The 21,344-nt window shown below is 33.6% G+C and overlaps 1 protein-coding gene across 2 annotated transcripts in view; it reads left to right on the top strand.

Annotated features, from left to right (window-relative positions):
- Positions 1-21,344, top strand: part of LOC115886065 (fibrillin-2-like) — a 148,006-nt gene that overhangs the window by 112,844 nt on the left and 13,818 nt on the right. For both annotated transcript variants that reach the window (XM_030905094.1, XM_030905095.1), the window contains one exon: positions 15,277-15,519. In XM_030905094.1, coding sequence (XP_030760954.1) covers positions 15,277-15,519 — 243 coding nt within the window. The remainder of the gene's footprint in view (positions 1-15,276; positions 15,520-21,344) is intronic.

The following is a 21,344-nucleotide window of genomic DNA, read 5'->3' as shown; positions in this document are numbered from 1 at the left end:
CACATTGGTTTTCTTTTTTAAATAAAGTGGTATTCTAGATTTAAACATGATTGAGTGTCTTCCATAAGTACTCCATGCTAACTTAATTCTTCTGTTGATATCTGATAGTAGAGATCCCGAGCTGTGTTTTAGTTGTCCCAAATATATATATTCTTCTACTATTTCCAGTGTTGTGATATTTATTATAATGTATTTTTTGTCTACTAGTTCGTTGTACATTACTTTAGTTTTTGCTAAATTTATTTTAAGACCTACTTTATTGCTGGCTGCTTTTAGTTCGTTAATTTGTGCTTGTAGTTCTTCAGGACTATTGGTTATTTCATCAGCGAATCTTAGATGGTTAAGATATTCTCCATCTATTTTTAATCCTTTGCTGGTCTAGTCCAGTTGACGAAAGGTGTTACTGTAAACATATTTGGGGATATAAACACATTTTAAAAATACACACATTTTTTTTATTCTAAACTGTGAATTAAAAAAAAAAGATAAAACCATTTTTACTTAATAAAGGGTATGGCCTCCTCTACTGTTCATTACAGCCCTACATCGTCTCTCCATGCTCCTGATCAGGTTGTCCATCTCTTCTTGATGTACAGCTTGCCACGCTGCATTCACGGCCCGAACCAGATCCCTACGAGTTTCACGAGGCATACCCATTCTCAAAATTCTTCTTTGGACCGCGTCCCATACGTACTCGATGGGGTTGAGGTCAGGAGAATGTGCCGGCCAGGGTAAAATGTTTAATTGATGAGCATTGATAAACTCACTTACCACTCTGGCCGTGTATTGCCATGCATGAAAATGAAGTTTCTCCCAAAATCATTGGCATATTATTACGTCGTATATTATATTGGTAACACGACAGGCCCAAGAATTAATTCACGATATGTGATTCCTGTTAGAAACCTTTCAAGAAAAACGAGATCGGTTTTTCGGCCTAACTGGACTCCTCCCCAGACCATAACTGTTCCACCTTGATAAGGGTGCACTTCCTGAACATGATCCAACCGAATAAGATTTCCCGGTTCTCTCCATACCCTAAGCCTTCTCGAATCCCGATGAATTCCAAAGCGTGACTCATCCGTGAAGAGTATATTGGCGCATTGTTCATTCGACCACTGAACATGATCTTGAGGCCACAAATATCGTACCTCTTGATTTCCTCTCGTTAAGGGTTGAGCTCTCCAGGGGCGCCTGCTTCTTAAGTTGACCTCTCTTAATCTATTGCGAACAGTGTCAGGACTAACGGTTACATTGTGTGTTTCCTGGAGAATTAAACTAAGCTCTGGTGCTGTAAGAGTCGGTCGGCGTCGAGCATTTAATTGTATAAAATGATCTTGCTGAGGGGTAGTAATGCGATGTGTGCCTTTCAGCCCTGTGTACCTTTCAGCAACATCACCACTTTCACGGTAGCGTGCACTTAATCGCGATATTACACTTTGCGTTATATTTAATGCTCTAGCTACGTCGATTTGGCGCATTCCAGCTTCGAGCATACCCATGGCCCTTAGCATTTCGTCTCTGTTAAGATGTCTACGCTTCATAATGTCGTTTAATACTGAACAGAGTTATTTAAATGAATTCTGGCCAGTTATCATAAAAATATAGCCAGTACAGGTTAAATTCGAACAATTGATGCTAGATGCTTTTTATACATTCGACAAAAAATGCACAAACACTTCTGTAAATATCCCAAATTTAGAAATAACTAGTGTGACTACTTCGTTTCAATCGAAGTAGAAAGAATCGGCCTACAAATATGCGGTTGTTTATTCAAAACATTTATATTTAACTTTAATAAAATGACATCCCTAGATTTTTCCGGTGTGTGTATTTTGACTTTTTCTTAATGTGCCGAGCACTGGAACATTTACTTTCTAAAAAGAAAAACAAACATATAATGTATTTTTTTCAATATTTGACAGAATATACTTCATTCCCAGTTAAATTGATACCCCACTTTTCTAAATCTATTGTTATACACCCTATACCCTTCATTTTTCGTAAACAAACGTAATATCACTATACGCGTTGTAACGTGCCGCGTCGCGTCGCTATCTCGCCATTTTACATGTAAATAAGAAAAGTTAGATTGCGCGTCGGCTGATGCATCGCCCGACTAGTTCGGACAGGTTCTTGTAGAATTATAAAAGTAATTTCGTCGGAGTAAATCTCATTGCGAACTAATCCGGTTCTCTGGGGACGGAGTTAGAGAAGTTTCCTGTTAAAAAAGTAGGTACGCCGTTCTAGGAATGTATTCTTCTCATCGAAAACTTTTTCTTTTACTACAAGGTTTTTTGTAATTGATATTAAAATAGAAAACCCGACAGACACAGTTTCTTCTAATTTGTTTGTATCAATTTTTAATTGAAAAATTTTATATTGAATGATTTAATATTTCGAAAATACAACCCGAACAGAATTGGGACTTTTTAGGTATATAAAGTGTGTCTAGCGTGAGAATATTTTAGTGATGGGTTGTTATTTAACTATCTGTTATTTTATAACAATTATTTATAAATAACATAACGCAACCGTTACTACTTCTAAAAAATAACAGATATAAAATAACGACACGTAGAGATCAGCCGCTCGTGAAACGAAAAACGAAGTTGGCGCTCTGCACCGCCACGAAATTCTATGCTGCTCGAAGCAATTCCAAAAAACAACTAGTATGGATTATGGATGGAAAACATGTTATTTCGACAACCATCGATACAGGCGGAGAGATACAATGGACAACGGAGTGGGGAATGCGCTAAGGCGCGGCGCGGCGAACGTAGCTGCATCGGTCAATGGTCATGTGGGGTTTGCAACAGCTTAAAAATAATAGGATATAAAAGAAGCAGGTTTTTTGAAACAGTTGCGGGCATAACGCCTGGCGGTCGAAATAACAGGAGTGGGAAAGGAACGCTGCTGCATCGGTCGATTGTCGATGGCGGTTCGAAACAGGTTGGAGAATAACGCATCAGTTGTTTTAGATACATTCTGTTTCAACCTGTTAGGAGCATAACGGGCGGAGGTCGAGATATTATGGCGCTGTATGTTTCAGTACTTACTTATTAAGTTTCAATATTTAGGTATTTATTTATTCTGAAAAATTTTCAGAATAATATTTTAAGATTTTTAAAAAATGTATACAGGGTGTTTTGAAAAATCTGGTCATTGATTAATCACGATCCTGCTTAAAGACCTTGACGTAAAAAGCTGATTTTTGCGAAACGGATTGACTTTAGTGTGTAGAGGTTCGATAAGAAGGGATTTTTGAAACTCGAATTCTAAGGGGGTGAAAGTACTCTCAAATATTAGAATATTTTTTATTTAAAAACCGGTGAGTTTTTCGGAAAACTCTTAAAACTCGTTTATTTTATTATGTTGTTTTACATATTTTAAGATTTTTAAAAATATATACAGGGTGTTTCATAAAATATGACCATTGAGTAATCACTATTCTGTTTAAACTGCTTGACGTTTAAAGCTGATTTTTGGCAAACGGATTGACTATGGGGTTGAGGTTCGATAAGGAGGGGTTTCTCGAATCTCAAATTCCAACAGGGTGAAAACGCCTCTCAAATATTACAATATTTGTTATTTAAAAAACGGTTAGTCTTTCGGGAAAACGCCTGGACACGCATAATTTATTTTGTTTAATTTACATATTTTGAAATTTTTTAGAAAATCATACAGGGTGTTCCAAAAAGTTGAGTAATTGATTAACCATGATTCTGCTTAAACTGCTCGACGTTAGAAAGCTTATTTTTGGCAAATGTGAGAAAATTTTATCTAGTTTGTATGTTAATGGAAATTCTTGTTTTGCTTTATCATCACCATTAGAAATTATTAATTCGACGCGAACGAAGTTGCGGGTACACGCTAGTTTAAGTGTAAAATTAATTCGAACTCTAGTGTGTAGTTGGTTTACTTATGAAGAATATACTACACATTTTCTTATATTGCTATTTTTTGACCGCAAATGGTAAAATCATCACTAAGAGCTTCTCGTCCGTCGAGTGAGATGCACCCTGTACACTGCTATGCAATTTAGGATCTACGCGAATCGGGAGGCAGGGCGTAGGTAGATCGGAATATATAGGTATAGACGAATGGCGGAATTTTAGCTTTTTCATATCGCCATTTGTAAACAGCGCTTATTTGTAAACAACCAGCGTTTTAAGAGAAGTATTTTAGATAACAATCGATATTTAGAAATGTTTTGACACCCTGGAAATACTACCACCGAGCACGTCATTGTTGCAATTTGCAACTGCGTTAATACGCCTGGCGGTGACCGCCTCATACTCTTTCAGATATTTAGCAGTAAAATAAAGAAACCTGTTATTTTTAAGCTGTTATTTTAAGCTATTTTTTATAAATAACTATAACAGTTTCAACTGTTATCTAAAAATAACAGTTTTGCCCATCACTAAATATTAATATTTGACAGTGAGAATTGCGGTTTCTCACACTTTGGTCTCTCACATTATGGTCTCTCCTCTCATAAAAAATGCTGGGAATAACCAAGAGAGACCGCAAAAGAATAGAATGGATACGGCAAAAGACCCAGGTAATAGATGTCATCCATAGAGTCAAATCCCTCAAGTGGCAATGGGCAGGATACCTGGCAAGAAGAATGGACAACATATGGACCACAAAAATTAGAGCATGGTATCCACGAGGAATTAGGAGACCTAGAAGAAGACCGAACCTGAGATGGGACCATGATATTAGGAAATTAGCAGGGATAACTTAGGCCCGCATAGCCAACAATAGACAACAATGGGCCCATCTACAAAGAGAGTATCTAAATATGTGAGGGAGGCTACACCACAATTGGAAATAGTTGAATAAGCTGAAAATGATCATGACGTACAAAAATTTCAAAAATATCCAATCAGTTTTATTTTCTCAATGTTTTTTCCAAGCAAATGAGATAATCTTTATAAAAATTAACAAAATTAAGAAGAAAAACGAAAAAATTTGTATAAAAATATAAGCAACTTAAAATAAAAAAAATTGTGACATGTTCAAGCATTTTGTCTCAGTTTTAAGGTTCTCATTAAAAAAAATATTTATTTTTAAATTGTGAAAAAATAGTGTTAGATAGGAGAAAGTCACAAGAGACATTTTTTCTTGAAAATAAGCCAAGTAAATAAAAAAACTCCGAAATTTTTATTTTTATCAGTGGCGTACTATTTTTTTTTGAAAAAATTACCTGATGTGTATCACATCTACGCCACTGATTGAAACTAAAACCTCTTCTTTTTACATTTAAAGTATTTCTGTTAGGTAGACTCCTATAATAGAATTTTATAACGATATCTTCAATTGTTAAAAAACTATTAAAGAATTTCTTTAATTTTTCAAAAACTTTAACACCCTGTATCTGGCGTAAGAGGCATGTCCGACCCATAGTGTGCTATATCAAAATTAATATTTCGACGTCCCCCATCATTCCCCGAAAGCATGACCAACTTACCGGAATCACCCTGTATATTGAAGCATTTTATAGTAAACTGCGTAAAATTTTCTCTTTGATATTATTTACTTATAGAGAAGGTATTATTTTTATATAGCACGATCATAATATACCGGGTGTTTCTGAGAGTGGTTCTAAGAGTGGTGACCTCTATAACTTTTTTATTTTTTCTGATAAAGAACGATATTTGGTATGTTAGTATATGACATAAGTTAGGATTGACTGACGTATTCAATTGGTTTTAGTCACTTCCTGTTTCACCGGAAATGACTATAACTTTTGATTTTTAAATGACACCCTCGGTATTTTTTTACTTTATTCGATAGAAAATGGCACTCTGAATAGAATGGCATATCATATGGCAACTTTTGACATTTTCGCTTTAAAAAAACTTATTTAAATTTCAATCTAGTATATAATGGCTATGTGTTAAAAATACTAATTTTAATCAAGATGTCTTGGAAAAATATATTTGATCGTCTACAGTTTCTCGTGTCTTGTCCTGGCCAGTTAAAAGATGCCCAAATCGTATTTTTAATCATATCTCATTTTTTTCAAATGGAACGAGGGTGGCTCATTCGCATATTTAGAAAAAGCATTTTTTACGAATAATTTGGTTGGTAAATAATAAAATCGCAATCGCAGGTTACAGTCGCTGCGATTTAATAATCGATCGCAGCGACAATCGCAGTTGTTTTGCTCATCTCTAATACCAACATTACAAGATTTATAAAGAAATATATCGTTCCAAATTTGTATGCACAGCGAAGTGGGCAAGTGTCAGCTAGTTTAAAAATAGATGTAGTTTTTCTTAAATTACTTAAAATCGACTTGTCCAAAATTGTTTAAATTTGGCATGTAGGTACACTGAGATGCAAAAAAAAACGCAACGGAGAAATTTTTGGTCAAATTTAAAGTGTTATATTTTTGTTATTTTTAGCCCTATTTTTATGATTTTTGTATATATGATTTTTGTATATAATTATATCAACTTTAGTTCGTAAACTAAGTTTTTTATAAACTTTAGTATTAGGCATATTATACACGGTTAATCGAGGTGTTGTTTTTTACCCTAACGTTTAAAACACCCTGTGCAATAATTTCGTATGTATATTTTCTTAAAATATAATTTTATGGCCAGAGCCATGACTCCTGAGGATTTTGTTTTTTGATTCATATCAATACATGCTTTGGTTAATTTTTAAGAGCGAAATGAACTGATTGCGATCAATTTGTATTTTTTTTTCAATTATCCTTATTTTGGATGTAATTTTTTAATTAATTATTATTAAAATTAAATTTATAATTAATTATAAAAAATTAAATTTGATATAATCATCTAAAGTTTGCTAAAAAATTCATGAAAATAGGGCTAAAAATAACCATAATATAACACTTTAAATTTGACCAAACATTTCTCCGTTGCATTTTTTTTGCAACTGAGTGTATATTCAGCCATATGCAGTTCTTTAAAAACACCTATTTATGACTATGACTTCGCTGTAAACTCAGCAGGGAATATTTGGATAATTCAAAATTTGCATGGGCTTTCCTATGTTTCCAACGCCGATACAGCACCCGGTATAATTTTATAAGGATATCTACAGGGCTTTTCAGAAACTGTATTTTCCGTTATATTTCTCTTTTACGACGAAACTTATTGTTATGTATGTAAATTTAAATAGAACAGGAAAGAGAAAATGGAGGGCGTAAACGAGGACGACAAAGGAAAATGAGAAAAAAGAACTGTTTTCGCCCCAATATCGACACGTCGAACGTGGAAGTCTCTCCCGCTGATAAATGCCCGGTAATAAAATAAAAGAAATAACCTATAAACATGGGGCTTCCATCGACGGAGCGCCAAACCGTGATATATGGCCGGCTTTTCGAATCCAGTTATAAAATTAAAAAGCTCTCACTACGATTGGAAATATGGACGCGCATCTTTTTTTATTTCTCTTCTTTTTTTTTAGTGTTGGTGCCGTTATTTCATATGGCGGTATTCGATTAAGCGGCTTAAAAGAGTGTTGGAACGTGTTAAACTAAAAATTCACTCTATGCATGTGCTTGGACGTGGCTGTTTTAAAAGGTTTTAAATTTCTATGATTTGTATAAAGATAATATATCTTTTTTTCGCGAGTTTTGCGCATGCAGAAATTTCAGAGATGTTTTATAATATTTTATTAATAATAATTTTTTATTGGTGTTAATAGTGATGGGTTGTTATTTAACTATCTGTTATTTTATAACAATTATTTATAAATAACATAACGCAACCGTTACTACTTCTAAAAAATAACAGATATAAAATAACGACACGTAGAGATCAGCCGCTCGTGAAACGAAAAACGAAGTTGGCGCTCTGCACCGCCACGAAATTCTATGCTGCTCGAAGCAATTCCAAAAAACAACTAGTATGGATTATGGATGGAAAACATGTTATTTCGACAACCATCGATACAGGCGGAGAGATACAATGGACAACGGAGTGGGGAATGCGCTAAGGCGCGGCGCGGCGAACGTAGCTGCATCGGTCAATGGTCATGTGGGGTTTGCAACAGCTTAAAAATAATAGGATATAAAAGAAGCAGGTTTTTTGAAACAGTTGCGGGCATAACGCCTGGCGGTCGAAATAACAGGAGTGGGAAAGGAACGCTGCTGCATCGGTCGATTGTCGATGGCGGTTCGAAACAGGTTGGAGAATAACGCATCAGTTGTTTTAGATACATTCTGTTTCAACCTGTTAGGAGCATAACGGGCGGAGGTCGAGATATTATGGCGCTGTATGTTTCAGTACTTACTTATTAAGTTTCAATATTTAGGTATTTATTTATTCTGAAAAATTTTCAGAATAATATTTTAAGATTTTTAAAAAATGTATACAGGGTGTTTTGAAAAATCTGGTCATTGATTAATCACGATCCTGCTTAAAGACCTTGACGTAAAAAGCTGATTTTTGCGAAACGGATTGACTTTAGTGTGTAGAGGTTCGATAAGAAGGGATTTTTTGAAACTCGAATTCTAAGGGGGTGAAAGTACTCTCAAATATTAGAATATTTTTTATTTAAAAACCGGTGAGTTTTTCGGAAAAACTCTTAAAACTCGTTTATTTTATTATGTTGTTTTACATATTTTAAGATTTTTTAAAAATATATACAGGGTGTTTCATAAAATATGACCATTGAGTAATCACTATTCTGTTTAAACTGCTTGACGTTTAAAGCTGATTTTTGGCAAACGGATTGACTATGGGGTTGAGGTTCGATAAGGAGGGGTTTCTCGAATCTCAAATTCCAACAGGGTGAAAACGCCTCTCAAATATTACAATATTTGTTATTTAAAAAACGGTTAGTCTTTCGGGAAAACGCCTGGACACGCATAATTTATTTTGTTTAATTTACATATTTTGAAATTTTTTAGAAAATCATACAGGGTGTTCCAAAAAGTTGAGTAATTGATTAACCATGATTCTGCTTAAACTGCTCGACGTTAGAAAGCTTATTTTTGGCAAATGTGAGAAAATTTTATCTAGTTTGTATGTTAATGGAAATTCTTGTTTTGCTTTATCATCACCATTAGAAATTATTAATTCGACGCGAACGAAGTCGCGGGTACACGCTAGTTTAAGTCTAAAATTAATTCGAACTCTAGTGTGTAGTTGGTTTACTTATGAAGAATATACTACACATTTTCTTATATTGCTATTTTTTGACCGCAAATGGTAAAATCATCACTAAGAGCTTCTCGTCCGTCGAGTGAGATGCACCCTGTACACTGCTATGCAATTTATGATCTACGCGGATCGGGAGGCAGGGCGTAGGTAGATCGGAATATATAGGTATAGCCGAATGGCGGAATTTTGGCTTTTTTTATATCGCCATTTGTAAACAGCGCTTATTTGTAAACAACCACCATTTTAAGAGAGGTATTTTAGATAACAATCGATATTTAGAAATGTTTTGACACCCTGGAAATACTACCACCGAGCACGTCATTGTTGCAATTTGCAACTGCGTTAATACGCCTGGCGGTGACCGCCTCATACTCTTTCAGATATTTAGCAGTAAAATAAAGAAACCTGTTATTTTTAAGCTGTTATTTTAAGCTATTTTTTATAAATAACTATAACAGTTTCAACTGTTATCTAAAAATAACAGTTTTGCCCATCACTAGGTGTTAATACAAAAAGACGCAACGGAAAATGCTTTCATCAAATTTAAAGTGTTTCGTTTGGTTTGGTAAGTAAGTAAAAAAATACCGAGGGTGTCATTTAAAAATCAAAAGTTATAGTCATTTCCGGTGAAACAGGAAGTGACTAAAACCAATTGAATACGTCAGTCAATCCTAATTTATGTCATATACTAACATACCAAATATCGTTCTTTATCAGAAAAAATAAAAAAGTTATAGAGGTCACCACTCTTAGAACCACTCTCAGAAACACCCGGTATATTATGATCGTGCTATATAAAAATAATACCTTCTCTATAAGTAAATAATATCAAAGAGAAAATTTTACGCAGTTTACTATAAAATGCTTCAATATACAGGGTGATTCCTGTAAGTTGGTCATGCTTTCGGGGAATGATGGGGGACGTCGAAATATTAAAAAAGCTATAGGGGTGAGCCACTTTTGAGACGCATCCGGTAAAAATATACAGGGTGGTTCTTAATCTATACGCATAAACTTGGAAAATTATTGCTGATGACAAATAATGACTAATAATGAAAAAAAAATGTTAGTAAAATATTTTTTGATTCTGAAATAATTTGAGTTTTTTTTTCACAAAAATTTATCAACTTTATCAGTAAATGCACATTCAATTTAATGGAGTTTACTTTTTTTGTTTTTATTTCAAATAGTTTGTTATCTCCGTAAATAAAAATATTTTACTAACTTTTTCTTTAATTATTAGTCATTATTTGTCATCAGCAATAATTTCCTAACTATGCGTATAGGTTAATAATCACCCTGTATCTACTTTAATTGGTGCTAAACACTTTATGCAATAATTTCATAGTAAATTTTCCTAAAACATTATTCATTGGTCAGAACTATGACTTCTGATCATTTTGTTTTTTGGTTCATATCAACACATGTCTTGGTTAATTTTTAAAAGCGAAATGAACTTACCATTTTCACGAATTTTTTCGGCAAACTGTATATAAATATATCTAATTTAATTGGTGCTAAACACTTTGTGCGATAATTTCTTTGATAAATTTACCTAAAACATTATTTTTTGGTCAGAACCATGATGCCTGAGCATTTTGTTTTTTAGTTCATATCAACACATGCCTTGGTTAATTTTTAAGTGCGAAATGAGTTTACCAGCAACAATTTGCAATTTTTTCAATTATCATGATTTTTTAATGTTATTTTTTTAATATAAGGAGGGGGCTTTGGTCACTATTGGCATAACCACATTGGCAGTTACATTTTGTATACTTACTGCTCTCTCTCTACGAATTTTGAATTGATTGAGTTAATTTGACGAAAATTTGGACGGACAATGTTGAATGACACACCTCTCCTAGCTTATTTTTTAGGAAATATTAACATGAATAACTCATATTAGACTAGAAAATTCTGGATATTCAATACTAAAATTTTATTGTTATATATCCTATTAAATTCCATTCCATTCAAAACTTCTACATTCTTTATAATTGCGTATTTATAGCTTATAAATGCGATAAAGTGTACAATATTTCCTGCTTTCTTGAAATCGTTTGAAAATCGAACTAAAATGTAACATCTTGTATGCCGATAGAGTAATGTAATAAAAAGGTTTTATTATCCTTGATAGGGACGCTTGGGAATTTTTATATCGCATAGGTGCACGAATTGAATGGCCGGAGTTATCATGCTTAAAGATATTTTGTAACGTTTTCTTAAAATTTATTTTATTGTGGCCATAATTTCTCTAGACGTCATTTGTAAAAGATTGTAAAGACATATTTTAGGATTTAATACACACCTCGCTCCTTAATGAACACCTCATTAGATTGGCACGGTCATATACAGCTTGTCCTCTTCGATTGTGCTTAGTGCTAGATCTCCACAGTTACGTTGTATGATTAGTAACAAAGACTACTACTACTGCCATTACTCGCTGACGAGCATTTGACACGCATCAGAAGATGGTTACGCAAGGCGTTTTCGTTCTTGAGCTTTTCTGTGACTGAAAAGCCCGATACGTGATGTTACCTTCTCTTCCGCACTCTAGACAGTCAATAAACAATCGGTAAAAAAACTTTTAAGTTAAACGGTTTTATCTTATGTGCACTGAAAACTAGAAAATAATAATAACAATTAGGTATTTTGAACTTCTAGTTCAGAAATATTTTAGTACTAGGCAGAATAGCTTTTAGGCATATTAGACTAAAATAAAAACGTGGGGCCCCTCTGAAATCCTACCTATGGCAAAGCATATCGTTATACTTTGGTAGATCATGAGCTCGGCGTTCGCTGGTGAAGCCGCCACGGCTGGTTATTGATTGTCAAGAATCTCCAGTTACGATTATAGTAAGTCGATGCAATCCACACTTAGTATAAAAGAAAGTATTACAGCAATAGTTAATGGGCCCCACGTTTTTATTTTAGTCTATATGCCTAAAAGCTATTCTGCCTAGTACTAAAATATTTCTGAACTAGAAGTTCAAAATACCTAATTGTTATTATTATTTTCTAGTTTTCAGTGCACATAAGATAAAACCGTTTAACTTAAAGGTTTTTTTACCGATTTTTTATTTTCTATTTTTTAGTATTTAACGGAAATGCCTACCGAATATTCCTCATTCTATTTAATTCATTTAGTGCATCATTATTACATGGTTTTTTACCTCATAATTTATTACAATCTGACGCTCAGGTGTTTCTGACGCTAACAACTCTCTTTGTTTCTCTCGTTGTGATGCCAGCCTAGACTCATGACGCTCAGGTGTTTCTACCGCTAACAACTCTCTCTGGCTGTCACGTTGTGATGCTAGCCTGGACTCATGACGCTCAGGTGTTTCTGACTCTACCAGCTGCCTTTGTCTCTCACGTTGTGCTATTAACCTGGCATCATGTTGCTCAGGTGTTTCTGTTGCTAACCATTCTCTTCGTTTCTGTAGTCGACTATAGGTTTCATTTTCACTTTTTTTTGCACGTTTCGTTCTATACTTTTTTTTCGCCTTTTCGAGCCTTCTTTTTCGTTGTGTAGCAGTTTCGTTTTTATTTTTGTTTGTTTTTTTATTTATTGTTTCCATGTTGTTCCCACGAGTAATGGATATTTTAACGGTCGACCCCCCCCCAGAGGTTGAGTAGAGGGGCAAGACTATAATATACAACAAGAGCCGCCCAATCTTGAGGGGAAAACGCTTGCGACATTACATTTTTAGCCACCCTAATGCCATACAGTCCTCAGCACGTTTTAACCTATTACCTTAACTTGGGTGGTAAAGCTACTGCTAACTACGTAGGTACATCTAATACGCCATTTTGTAACGACGTCCATCTTGGATTCTAAATTTTGTCATAATCACAGTATTCTACTAGTGTAGTCCTTTCATTTGATACCCATATTGAGGGGGTTGTGGAGAAATATGAAATCCGTCATTTTGTACCGGCGGCCATCTTAGATTTACAATGTTATTGATATTACTATATTGTATTGTCATCGGAACTAAAGGTGTGTACCAAATTTCAGATCAATCTGACAACAGGAAGGTACTTAAATTTCAATTTCTGATTTTGACCCAAATAAACAAACAAATAAATAAATACCGTACGGGTCGAGCTAAATAAAACCGTTTAAAAATATCATTACTTTGTTGCCTCTTTACTTTTTATTTGTCGTTGTAAAATGAGTTTATTTAATTCTTCTCCATTGGCTTCTATTGTGAGATGCCTTCTTCCACTGATTCTGCATTGCGTATCCCTTTTTAGTTTTCGTGGAAAATATCCTTATACCTTTTGAGTTGTCCATCCTGTATCCTCTTACCATCTGCAAGCTCACTGTAAAGAAGATATTGCGGTAGGCGGTTTTCTTGCATCCTGCATACATGACCAACCGAACTTAAGCAGGATTTAGTAATCATGACTTCAGCGCTCTTGCAGATAGCTTTTTCAAGGATCGATCCGTTTGATGGTAAACCAAACCAAATGATGGTATCCTGTACCATGGTGGATCCGTTTGATGGATGGTGGTACCATTTGATTCTTAACAGTTGTCTTAAGGCTAAGGACATGGTGGAGCGACGAGGATAGCGGCTAGCAAGCAGCGCAACATCGGGTCTAAAACAAACCTGTGAGGACAAGTTCGTGTGAACATAGTAAAGCAATATGCTCGGGCGGTTAGATCGAACGGCGAGATCGATTCAAATAATTTTGTTTTCGTCGCTCTGTCGCGCTGTAGAAAACGATGGATTCCCAAAAATTAATAGATTTAGTTTTTGTAAGAGATATTTTATTTTATGGGACTAAAAAGATAGTATAATCACCATAACCGGTACATTTTAGATAAGTTATGAGATGAAGTGGCAACAAATTTTCGTAAGGGTTATTAAACTTGCCACACTCTCTCCGGGTTGTGAAAATTTCAAGGACACTACACCTTCTGGTTTGTTAGTTTTGAATAAATCAAATGCTTGCGACACTACTGTCCAGAATTTTAGCCACTGGTAACATTTTAAATAATCAATAAGCAAATGAAAATAATAAAGTTGCAAGTACCTCGCTATTCCTCGCCGCTGTACTTTGTTTCAGCACTTGCTCGCCGCTATCCTCGTCGCTCCACTATGTTCTTAGCCTAATATGTCTCTGTCCGCTGAACATGCTTTAGTATATTTGTTTCATATTTTATTAATTCAAATTAATCATGATCATACCATGAGGCCAACCTGAGTAATATGAACTCTTTTCTATATTTATATAAGATTTTTTTTATTTAACATTTTTTTTCAATTCAAATTTCGTCTAAAAATGGATTTATTCGATACACCCCAGTAAACATATTTTTTGTCGTATTCCGTTTCATCCTTTGTACTGACTATTTCCAAAGGTGTATTGTTCGATACAATTTATTTTAAGCAAAAGCAAGATAGGAAAACGCTTTCTTTGTACCGAAGAGGAAAATTTTCCGATCTTTTTCTATAATTTTTCTCTGCCGTCGGCAAAGCGGATTCTTCAAAGGTCTTCCCGCTCACAATGCACCTGAATCGTGGGTCGCTTTAAAGAAATTTCATCATCCTTGCACCAATCTCGAGTCAATTTTTCCGAATAATAAAATTTGATATTTTTCCATCCTAGTGGTGATTGGTGGGGCGAGTGAAATGAAATGGGAGGATATTTTTCGTGTTTTTTGCATGGCACAATATTTACGATATTCATTTCTCTATTTCTGGGAGAAATAACAATAAAAACAGTAAAAAAGCATATTATGATCGTTCTATTCCAGTGATCAAGGGTTGTTTTAACATCAAACCACCTAGTTTAAAAGTGATGTATTTTATTTTATTTTAATTAATCAGGTAATTTTGCTTTCCATATTTTTTTTCATAAACTGCACTGAAAATGAGCATAAGCATTTTTATTTTGAATGTTGGCAATCAAATCTAAAAGCTGCATAACCAGCTTTCAGGTTTGATTGCCATTTTGGCAATTTTTTTCGTTTCTCGAGAATTTTCGAGGCAGAAATCGTAGAATGTCCTAATTCTAAATATTCTATACGAACATTTATTAATATTTGTTTTATATTGCTTAATTGATTATTTTCAGTGACAATTTCAATTAAGACCTATAACATTTATTCCAGGTTGCTCCTAGCTGTATAGGATCTCCTTGCGCCTTTGGCTGTACTTCTTCAGGGGGTGGTTTTAGCTGTGGGTGTCCTCAAGGATACCAGCGTATAGGTCAAGGACATTGCTTGTCAACTGTCACGCCTGCTTTGGCTAGTTACGACATAGGTGACGTTCCTACTTACCCCATAGAAGAACAGAGATACGGCAGTGCGTCCAATGACAAACTTATCACGACTGAAGGGTGCTTTTCATGTCAGGTGAGTCAGTCATAAAGAGGTTTCCGTATAGCATTTATTTCTTAATACTGCTTTATTTTAAGAATTTAATTTTAATATTACAGTTGAATTTTAAGATGATTTTTTTTCTTTAAGAGAAGTTAAAAGTTTATTTAAAAACGAATATCTAATTTAATATCTACTAAAAATTGATTTTGAACAAAACGAACAAAACGAACAAAACGAACCAATGGATATTTTAAATTTGTTAAAAAAATGTCATGGTTCCAAACTTAATTTTCTATTAATACATTCCTTGATTAAACTCCATATTAGAGTAGGCAAGTGAAGGGATATAAATAAGGGATGTAAAATCCAATATTGGAAAGCGAGGGTAGAAACAGAATCCAAGATTTAGCCCCTGTCTTTCAGCTGACCGATTTACGGGTTTAATCGAGTTAAAGGCATGATCTTAAAAGCGTGGATACGGTTTGCACGCCTGTACGTCAGCTGTCAATGTTCGAACGAACGGTTAAGGTTTCTCTCTTGGAGCGAAAGCTCGAGGTAGTCAAGGAATATACAAACTGCATTTACTTATAACTGGCAACTAAGTTAAACTCACGAGCATGAAAAACGGACACCTTAAAATTTTGATGTAGTTTATAGTTTTATATATTGTGTTTCAGTGGACCGATTTTGATGATCTTTTGAGCAATTTGTAGCTACATAAATTACTTGACTAAGAAGCATCTCTTTCTAAATTAAAAATGAAAGAGAGTTTTCATCTTGCAATAATAATAATAATAATATAATAATAATATATATTTATTTATCCACAAATATGATCAATATACATTGAATTTGGACACGTCAAATAAAAGCAATTATACGAGGGAACACAAACTGTTATTTTGGTTTGGAACACTCTGTGGAATTATGTTAAAAAGGCAAGGAATTTTATGATCTAGTTGCATCTTTTCTCGATAGCTTATTTTTTGGTTCATCTCGATAGCTCTTTTTTTTAGATATTTGCTTTTCAAGAAGACACTAACACATTTTATCATAATTTTTACATTAAAACCGCGCCTTTGCTTTTGGTCCCAGTCAACAGTCCTATGAAATAGTGTTTATGATTTATGTAATGTCAATGTTATTGAAAAATCATATTATTGTATGTTGTCTGCTTCTGCTAACCTAACCAGAAGCTGTATCCGCTATAGTTGCTTTAATTGAAGATGATAGATCGAGGGCTGAGAACCTTAAGGTCGACATTTTTTTTGCATGAAGGCGACATTTGCCAGGCATTTTTGCATGAATCTGTTCTATAGATCGTTATCTTTAATTTGCTGTAAAAATGTCTTTAATACGTTGATCTTCGTATTCAACTCGAGAAGATCGATTTATTGTAAGTTTATGCCTAAGAAACCGCCGTTTTCAAATTTGTAATGAATTGCACCTAAAAAACGTACATGTAAGTGAACGTACTGAAGAAGGAAGGTTAAATGAAGCAAATCTTATGTCAAGAAGGCCTGCTTCGGGGTCACAACTTACTAGGTCTGTTGACTAGGCCCAAAAGCAAAGGCATAGTTTAATGTAAAAATTACAAAAAAAATGTTAGTGTCTTCTGCAAAAGCGAATATCTCCAACAAAAATAAAGCTATTGAGCCGAACTAAAAAACGCTCTATTGATAAAGAATATACCTAGGTTACTAAATTATTTTGAAATTCCTTGCTGTCTTAACATATTCCACAGGGTGTTTCAAATTTCCACCAAAATATCAACATTTTGTTTTCCTTCATATTTAATTGATCAGGATGGGAACTTTCATTTTTAATTTAGAAAGAGATACTAAAAATTCAAATAATTTAACTTCATATCGCTTAAAAAATCACATTGATCAAAATCAGCTAATTATTAATTAATTAATTATTCGAAAATATATGTTTATTGTTTTCCGGTGTATTGCCGCTCTAACAGCAAAACTGTACCTATTGAGTTGGTTAGGTTAGGTTAGGTTTAGGACAGTTTTCCTGTCTTTGCTTATCTGGTCTGCTATAAATAAAAAGATGTCCTACTATACCGGGTGGTGCATTGTCGTTGGAAATATAGCAAATCCAGTGCAAATTTTGAACTGTCCAAATATTGGCTGCCCTATTATTACATCAAGATCGTAAATAGGTTTTTTAAATGTCAAATTTGCCAAATTTGAATAATTTTGAACAAGCCGATTTTAAGTAATTTAAGAAAAACTGCTTCTATTTTTAAATTAAAATTGAACAGGTTAGCAAAACCAGTCTAATGTCAATATAACTTAAATTGTCAACCTATGATTTTATCATTGTCAAATGTTATTTGTTGTGCTGTCTATACTTCTACGTTATAATACCCTACGCTTAGTGCCCTAAAATGTATTTTTGTAATTTAAAACTAGTTCGAATGAGGAAAAGCCTAACGTTTAGAAAATACAATTTGACATTGACAAGATTATAGGATGACAACTTAAAGGTATGTTGGCATTTGCCTGGTTTTGCATTGTCACCTGTTCAGTTTTAATTTAAAAATAGACCGGTATGTTCCTACTAATTGTTCCGTCGGCCACTGTCCTGGTGAATTTTTCCACTACTCTGGATATTTCTTGGTCATCCGCTGTTTATTAGCTATTAAACTAAAAAAAATCCATTCGCTTTTTTGAAATGTTATCTCAATTTAATTAATTCAACAAATAACCGGATTAGGGCTAATTCTAGACAGATATGATTAAATACAGAAGAGACTTAAAACTAAAACCTGGATAAACTGGATAACTACCGCATCCAGTTGAAAGTAGAAAAAATCTAAGGGGATTTAGATAAAACAATCCTTTGTCGGCCGGTTAAAACTTGGAATGGGATTTGACAGCATTAGTTCGGCTTTGCGCGCCTGTATGTTTATTAAGTTTTCGCTTAAAACGGGACCTAAGAGAAATAAGTAAACATAGAGCAGTATTTACATAATATAAGCGCAGTAATATACCTATTATCACGTAGGAAATGTACAAAACGATTGAAAATGTTAGCTATTCCGATTTTGTTCAATTGGCTGACAATAAATTCCAGAAATTAGCTTAGTGTGGAAAAATATTTCTTGTTTCGGCCCTACTATTCCAACTCTTATACCTTTCGATGTTCCTGAGCCGTCTGTATACCAGGTTGCCTCAGCTTGAATGGGTACACCTTTTATCAAGTCTTTCCTTTCTGCATCTAGCGGTATAGCAGATGTTCTCTTCTATTGCATTTACTAATGACTCAGTAGTAGCATTATTGAATGCTCCCTCAATATATAATTCCATGTAAGTCTTTGATCAAAATAGGCACCAAGATATTTAGTTTCTTTGGCAAAGAAAATATTTGTATCTCCTTGTATCCACCTCTATGTTAACTTATATCTCTAAGGACGGGACTAGACGCGCTTAGTCGTTAGAAGTTGCGACAGTGCTGCCAACAACGGCTCTAATTGCAACTGGAGATGTTGCTGCTGCTCGGGATTAAGTGAATTAGCGCAGTTATTATGGAGTTTTAAATTGTTTTCCACTTAGTTTTGATAAAATACGCGGCAAAGTTTGTTTTTTTATTAACAGTTATGATAACTTTAAACTTGGTTTTTAATAAGTAAAATAATTCTTTAATTTGAAGCCTCAGATTGATTATTTAATAACCTAAAACAATATCTTTTTTTGAACTTGGTTGCGTAATTTTTTTAAGGTTTTACAGCACAAAAGTACTGAGAATGGTGAATATCATCCAGTTAAGACGTAACGTAAGTATTATTGCAGGCAACAACTTCAGATAAGATATTTTCAACGTTACGAAGAAATAGAATTTGTTTTATACATAAAATGGCCGTTCAAGAGCAAAGTAAAGCTTCCCACTGCCACAAGATGACTATAAAGTATATAAATAACCTTAAATATGACATTAATAATATAACTGAAAATAAATAGATCTTTCAGCGTATTTAGTAATTAGCTAGAAAACATTGGTAATTATAAAAAAAGTAGAACTAATAGTTAATTATTGAAGGTATTGCATATTTTCTCTATACAAAAGAGAACTAAAAAATACCAAATTATTCTAAAAAAGCAATGTTTTGTTAATAATTTTTTTAATAATTATTTAAATATAGTTTGGATTTCAGGACAGTTCTTGTATTTTTAATATTTTTTTTTAAGAAAGTTTGAAAAATGTCTATTTTTATTTATTTATTAATATCTCTGAAACAATCGAAATGTATTTATGGGTCTGGTCCACTTTAGGTACATCAAAATTTTAAAATTTTCTATACAGAATTGAGGAGAGGAACACTTATAATGACATTTTCTAACAAAAAAATTGTGGATCGTCCATAAATAACACCAAAAACAAATCCCCCAAAAAGAATGTTGTAACCAATGCAATCGAAACTCAGTTACGGCGGACGTTTTTACCATTGTGATCCTCTTCTCAACCTTTAACACAGATCAAAATATAATATCTATTCTCATCAGCTTAATATCGCTACCGCTATTTTTCAAAATTAATAGGAAAGTATAGATAAAACAAAATTCCGATTTTCAATATTTCATTGTTACCGCCAGCGATATACGCAGACGCGAGCAAAAGACAAATAAACCTAAATCTGCATCTTCCTTGTCACTCTTATTAAACTTAATAAGGAAAGCTATATTCTAACCCCAAAAAATAAATAATTTTATTGCAGAAATCTCAAACATTTAGCCGAGTATCCGTACGATATCTACTTAAAACGTTAAAACATTAATTGTAGAATATATTAATATCAAATTTACATCAATAACTTCAAGATTGACGACGTACCTAAAGTGGACCATCACCGTATTTATTTATATCTTAGGATTATGTAAAGTGATCTGAAAGGAAGCCAAAAATGCAATAATATACAGAGTGTTCCAGTTAAAAAAAATCATTCCAATCAACCCACACTGTTTTCCACCTTAAAATATTTTCTTGGAATACATCCTCGTATATACTTTAGATTTACACTTAAACAAAATTACTAAGTTATTTATTCTAGGAGCTACAGATGCCCGACGCACCATTGCCGAACCCTGTGTATGCGTGTGTGTGTATAATTGTAATTATCAATTAAAAAACAACATTTGTTATTATACAACGTAACACCTATTACCGCTTCATATTTTGCTAATGAATCTATACACAACACCTTATAATTTTATGTTAAAACTAGCAACGTACGTGGGCCACATCCGGCTGAAAATCTGAAGAAACTAAAACTACAATAATTGTTCGAATTGTTTCTACATTTTACTACAACACAGCCATTTCAAATTCGCCCTCTTTGATAAGAAGTAAGCCTCTTGATAAGAAGTAATATATACATTATAGTATATACCTTATTATAGTATACCTACATTTATTTTCGATAAACTCTGATTATGTAATACATATTTATTTATGATTTTTAACTGCCAACGTTACAATAATACAAACAAAAATTAATGTGTAATATAATATATCCTTAAATCAACAAAGTTGCGTTTATAAATTTCATAAACCCTAATTAAAATTTATTAACCTATGTCGTTCATCGATTCATAAAAAAGTGAAATATAGCCGTGGCAACATTGTGACGTGCATTCGTCGAATATTTTGATGACGTATATGCCATCTCTTATTGATTTTTCTATATGTATTTAAACTTTGTGAGATTTATTCTTAAAACTCTAAAAAATACTCTTTCAAAGACTCCCATTTGAAGCAACTCTCTTATTCTCTCCTACAAAGCAGGAAAAAGGGCTAATTCTCTTTAAGCCAACGACTGGATCGTTTCTCTCTTTCTTTCTCTGTTTCTA

Source organism: Sitophilus oryzae, unplaced genomic scaffold, assembly GCF_002938485.1.
Source record: "Sitophilus oryzae breed Bouriz unplaced genomic scaffold, Soryzae_2.0 scaffold_466_pilon_pilon, whole genome shotgun sequence".
Lineage (NCBI taxonomy): Eukaryota > Metazoa > Arthropoda > Insecta > Coleoptera > Curculionidae > Sitophilus > Sitophilus oryzae.
Note: the sequence above shows the minus strand (reverse complement) of the source record. Positions and strands in the feature narration are given on the sequence as shown.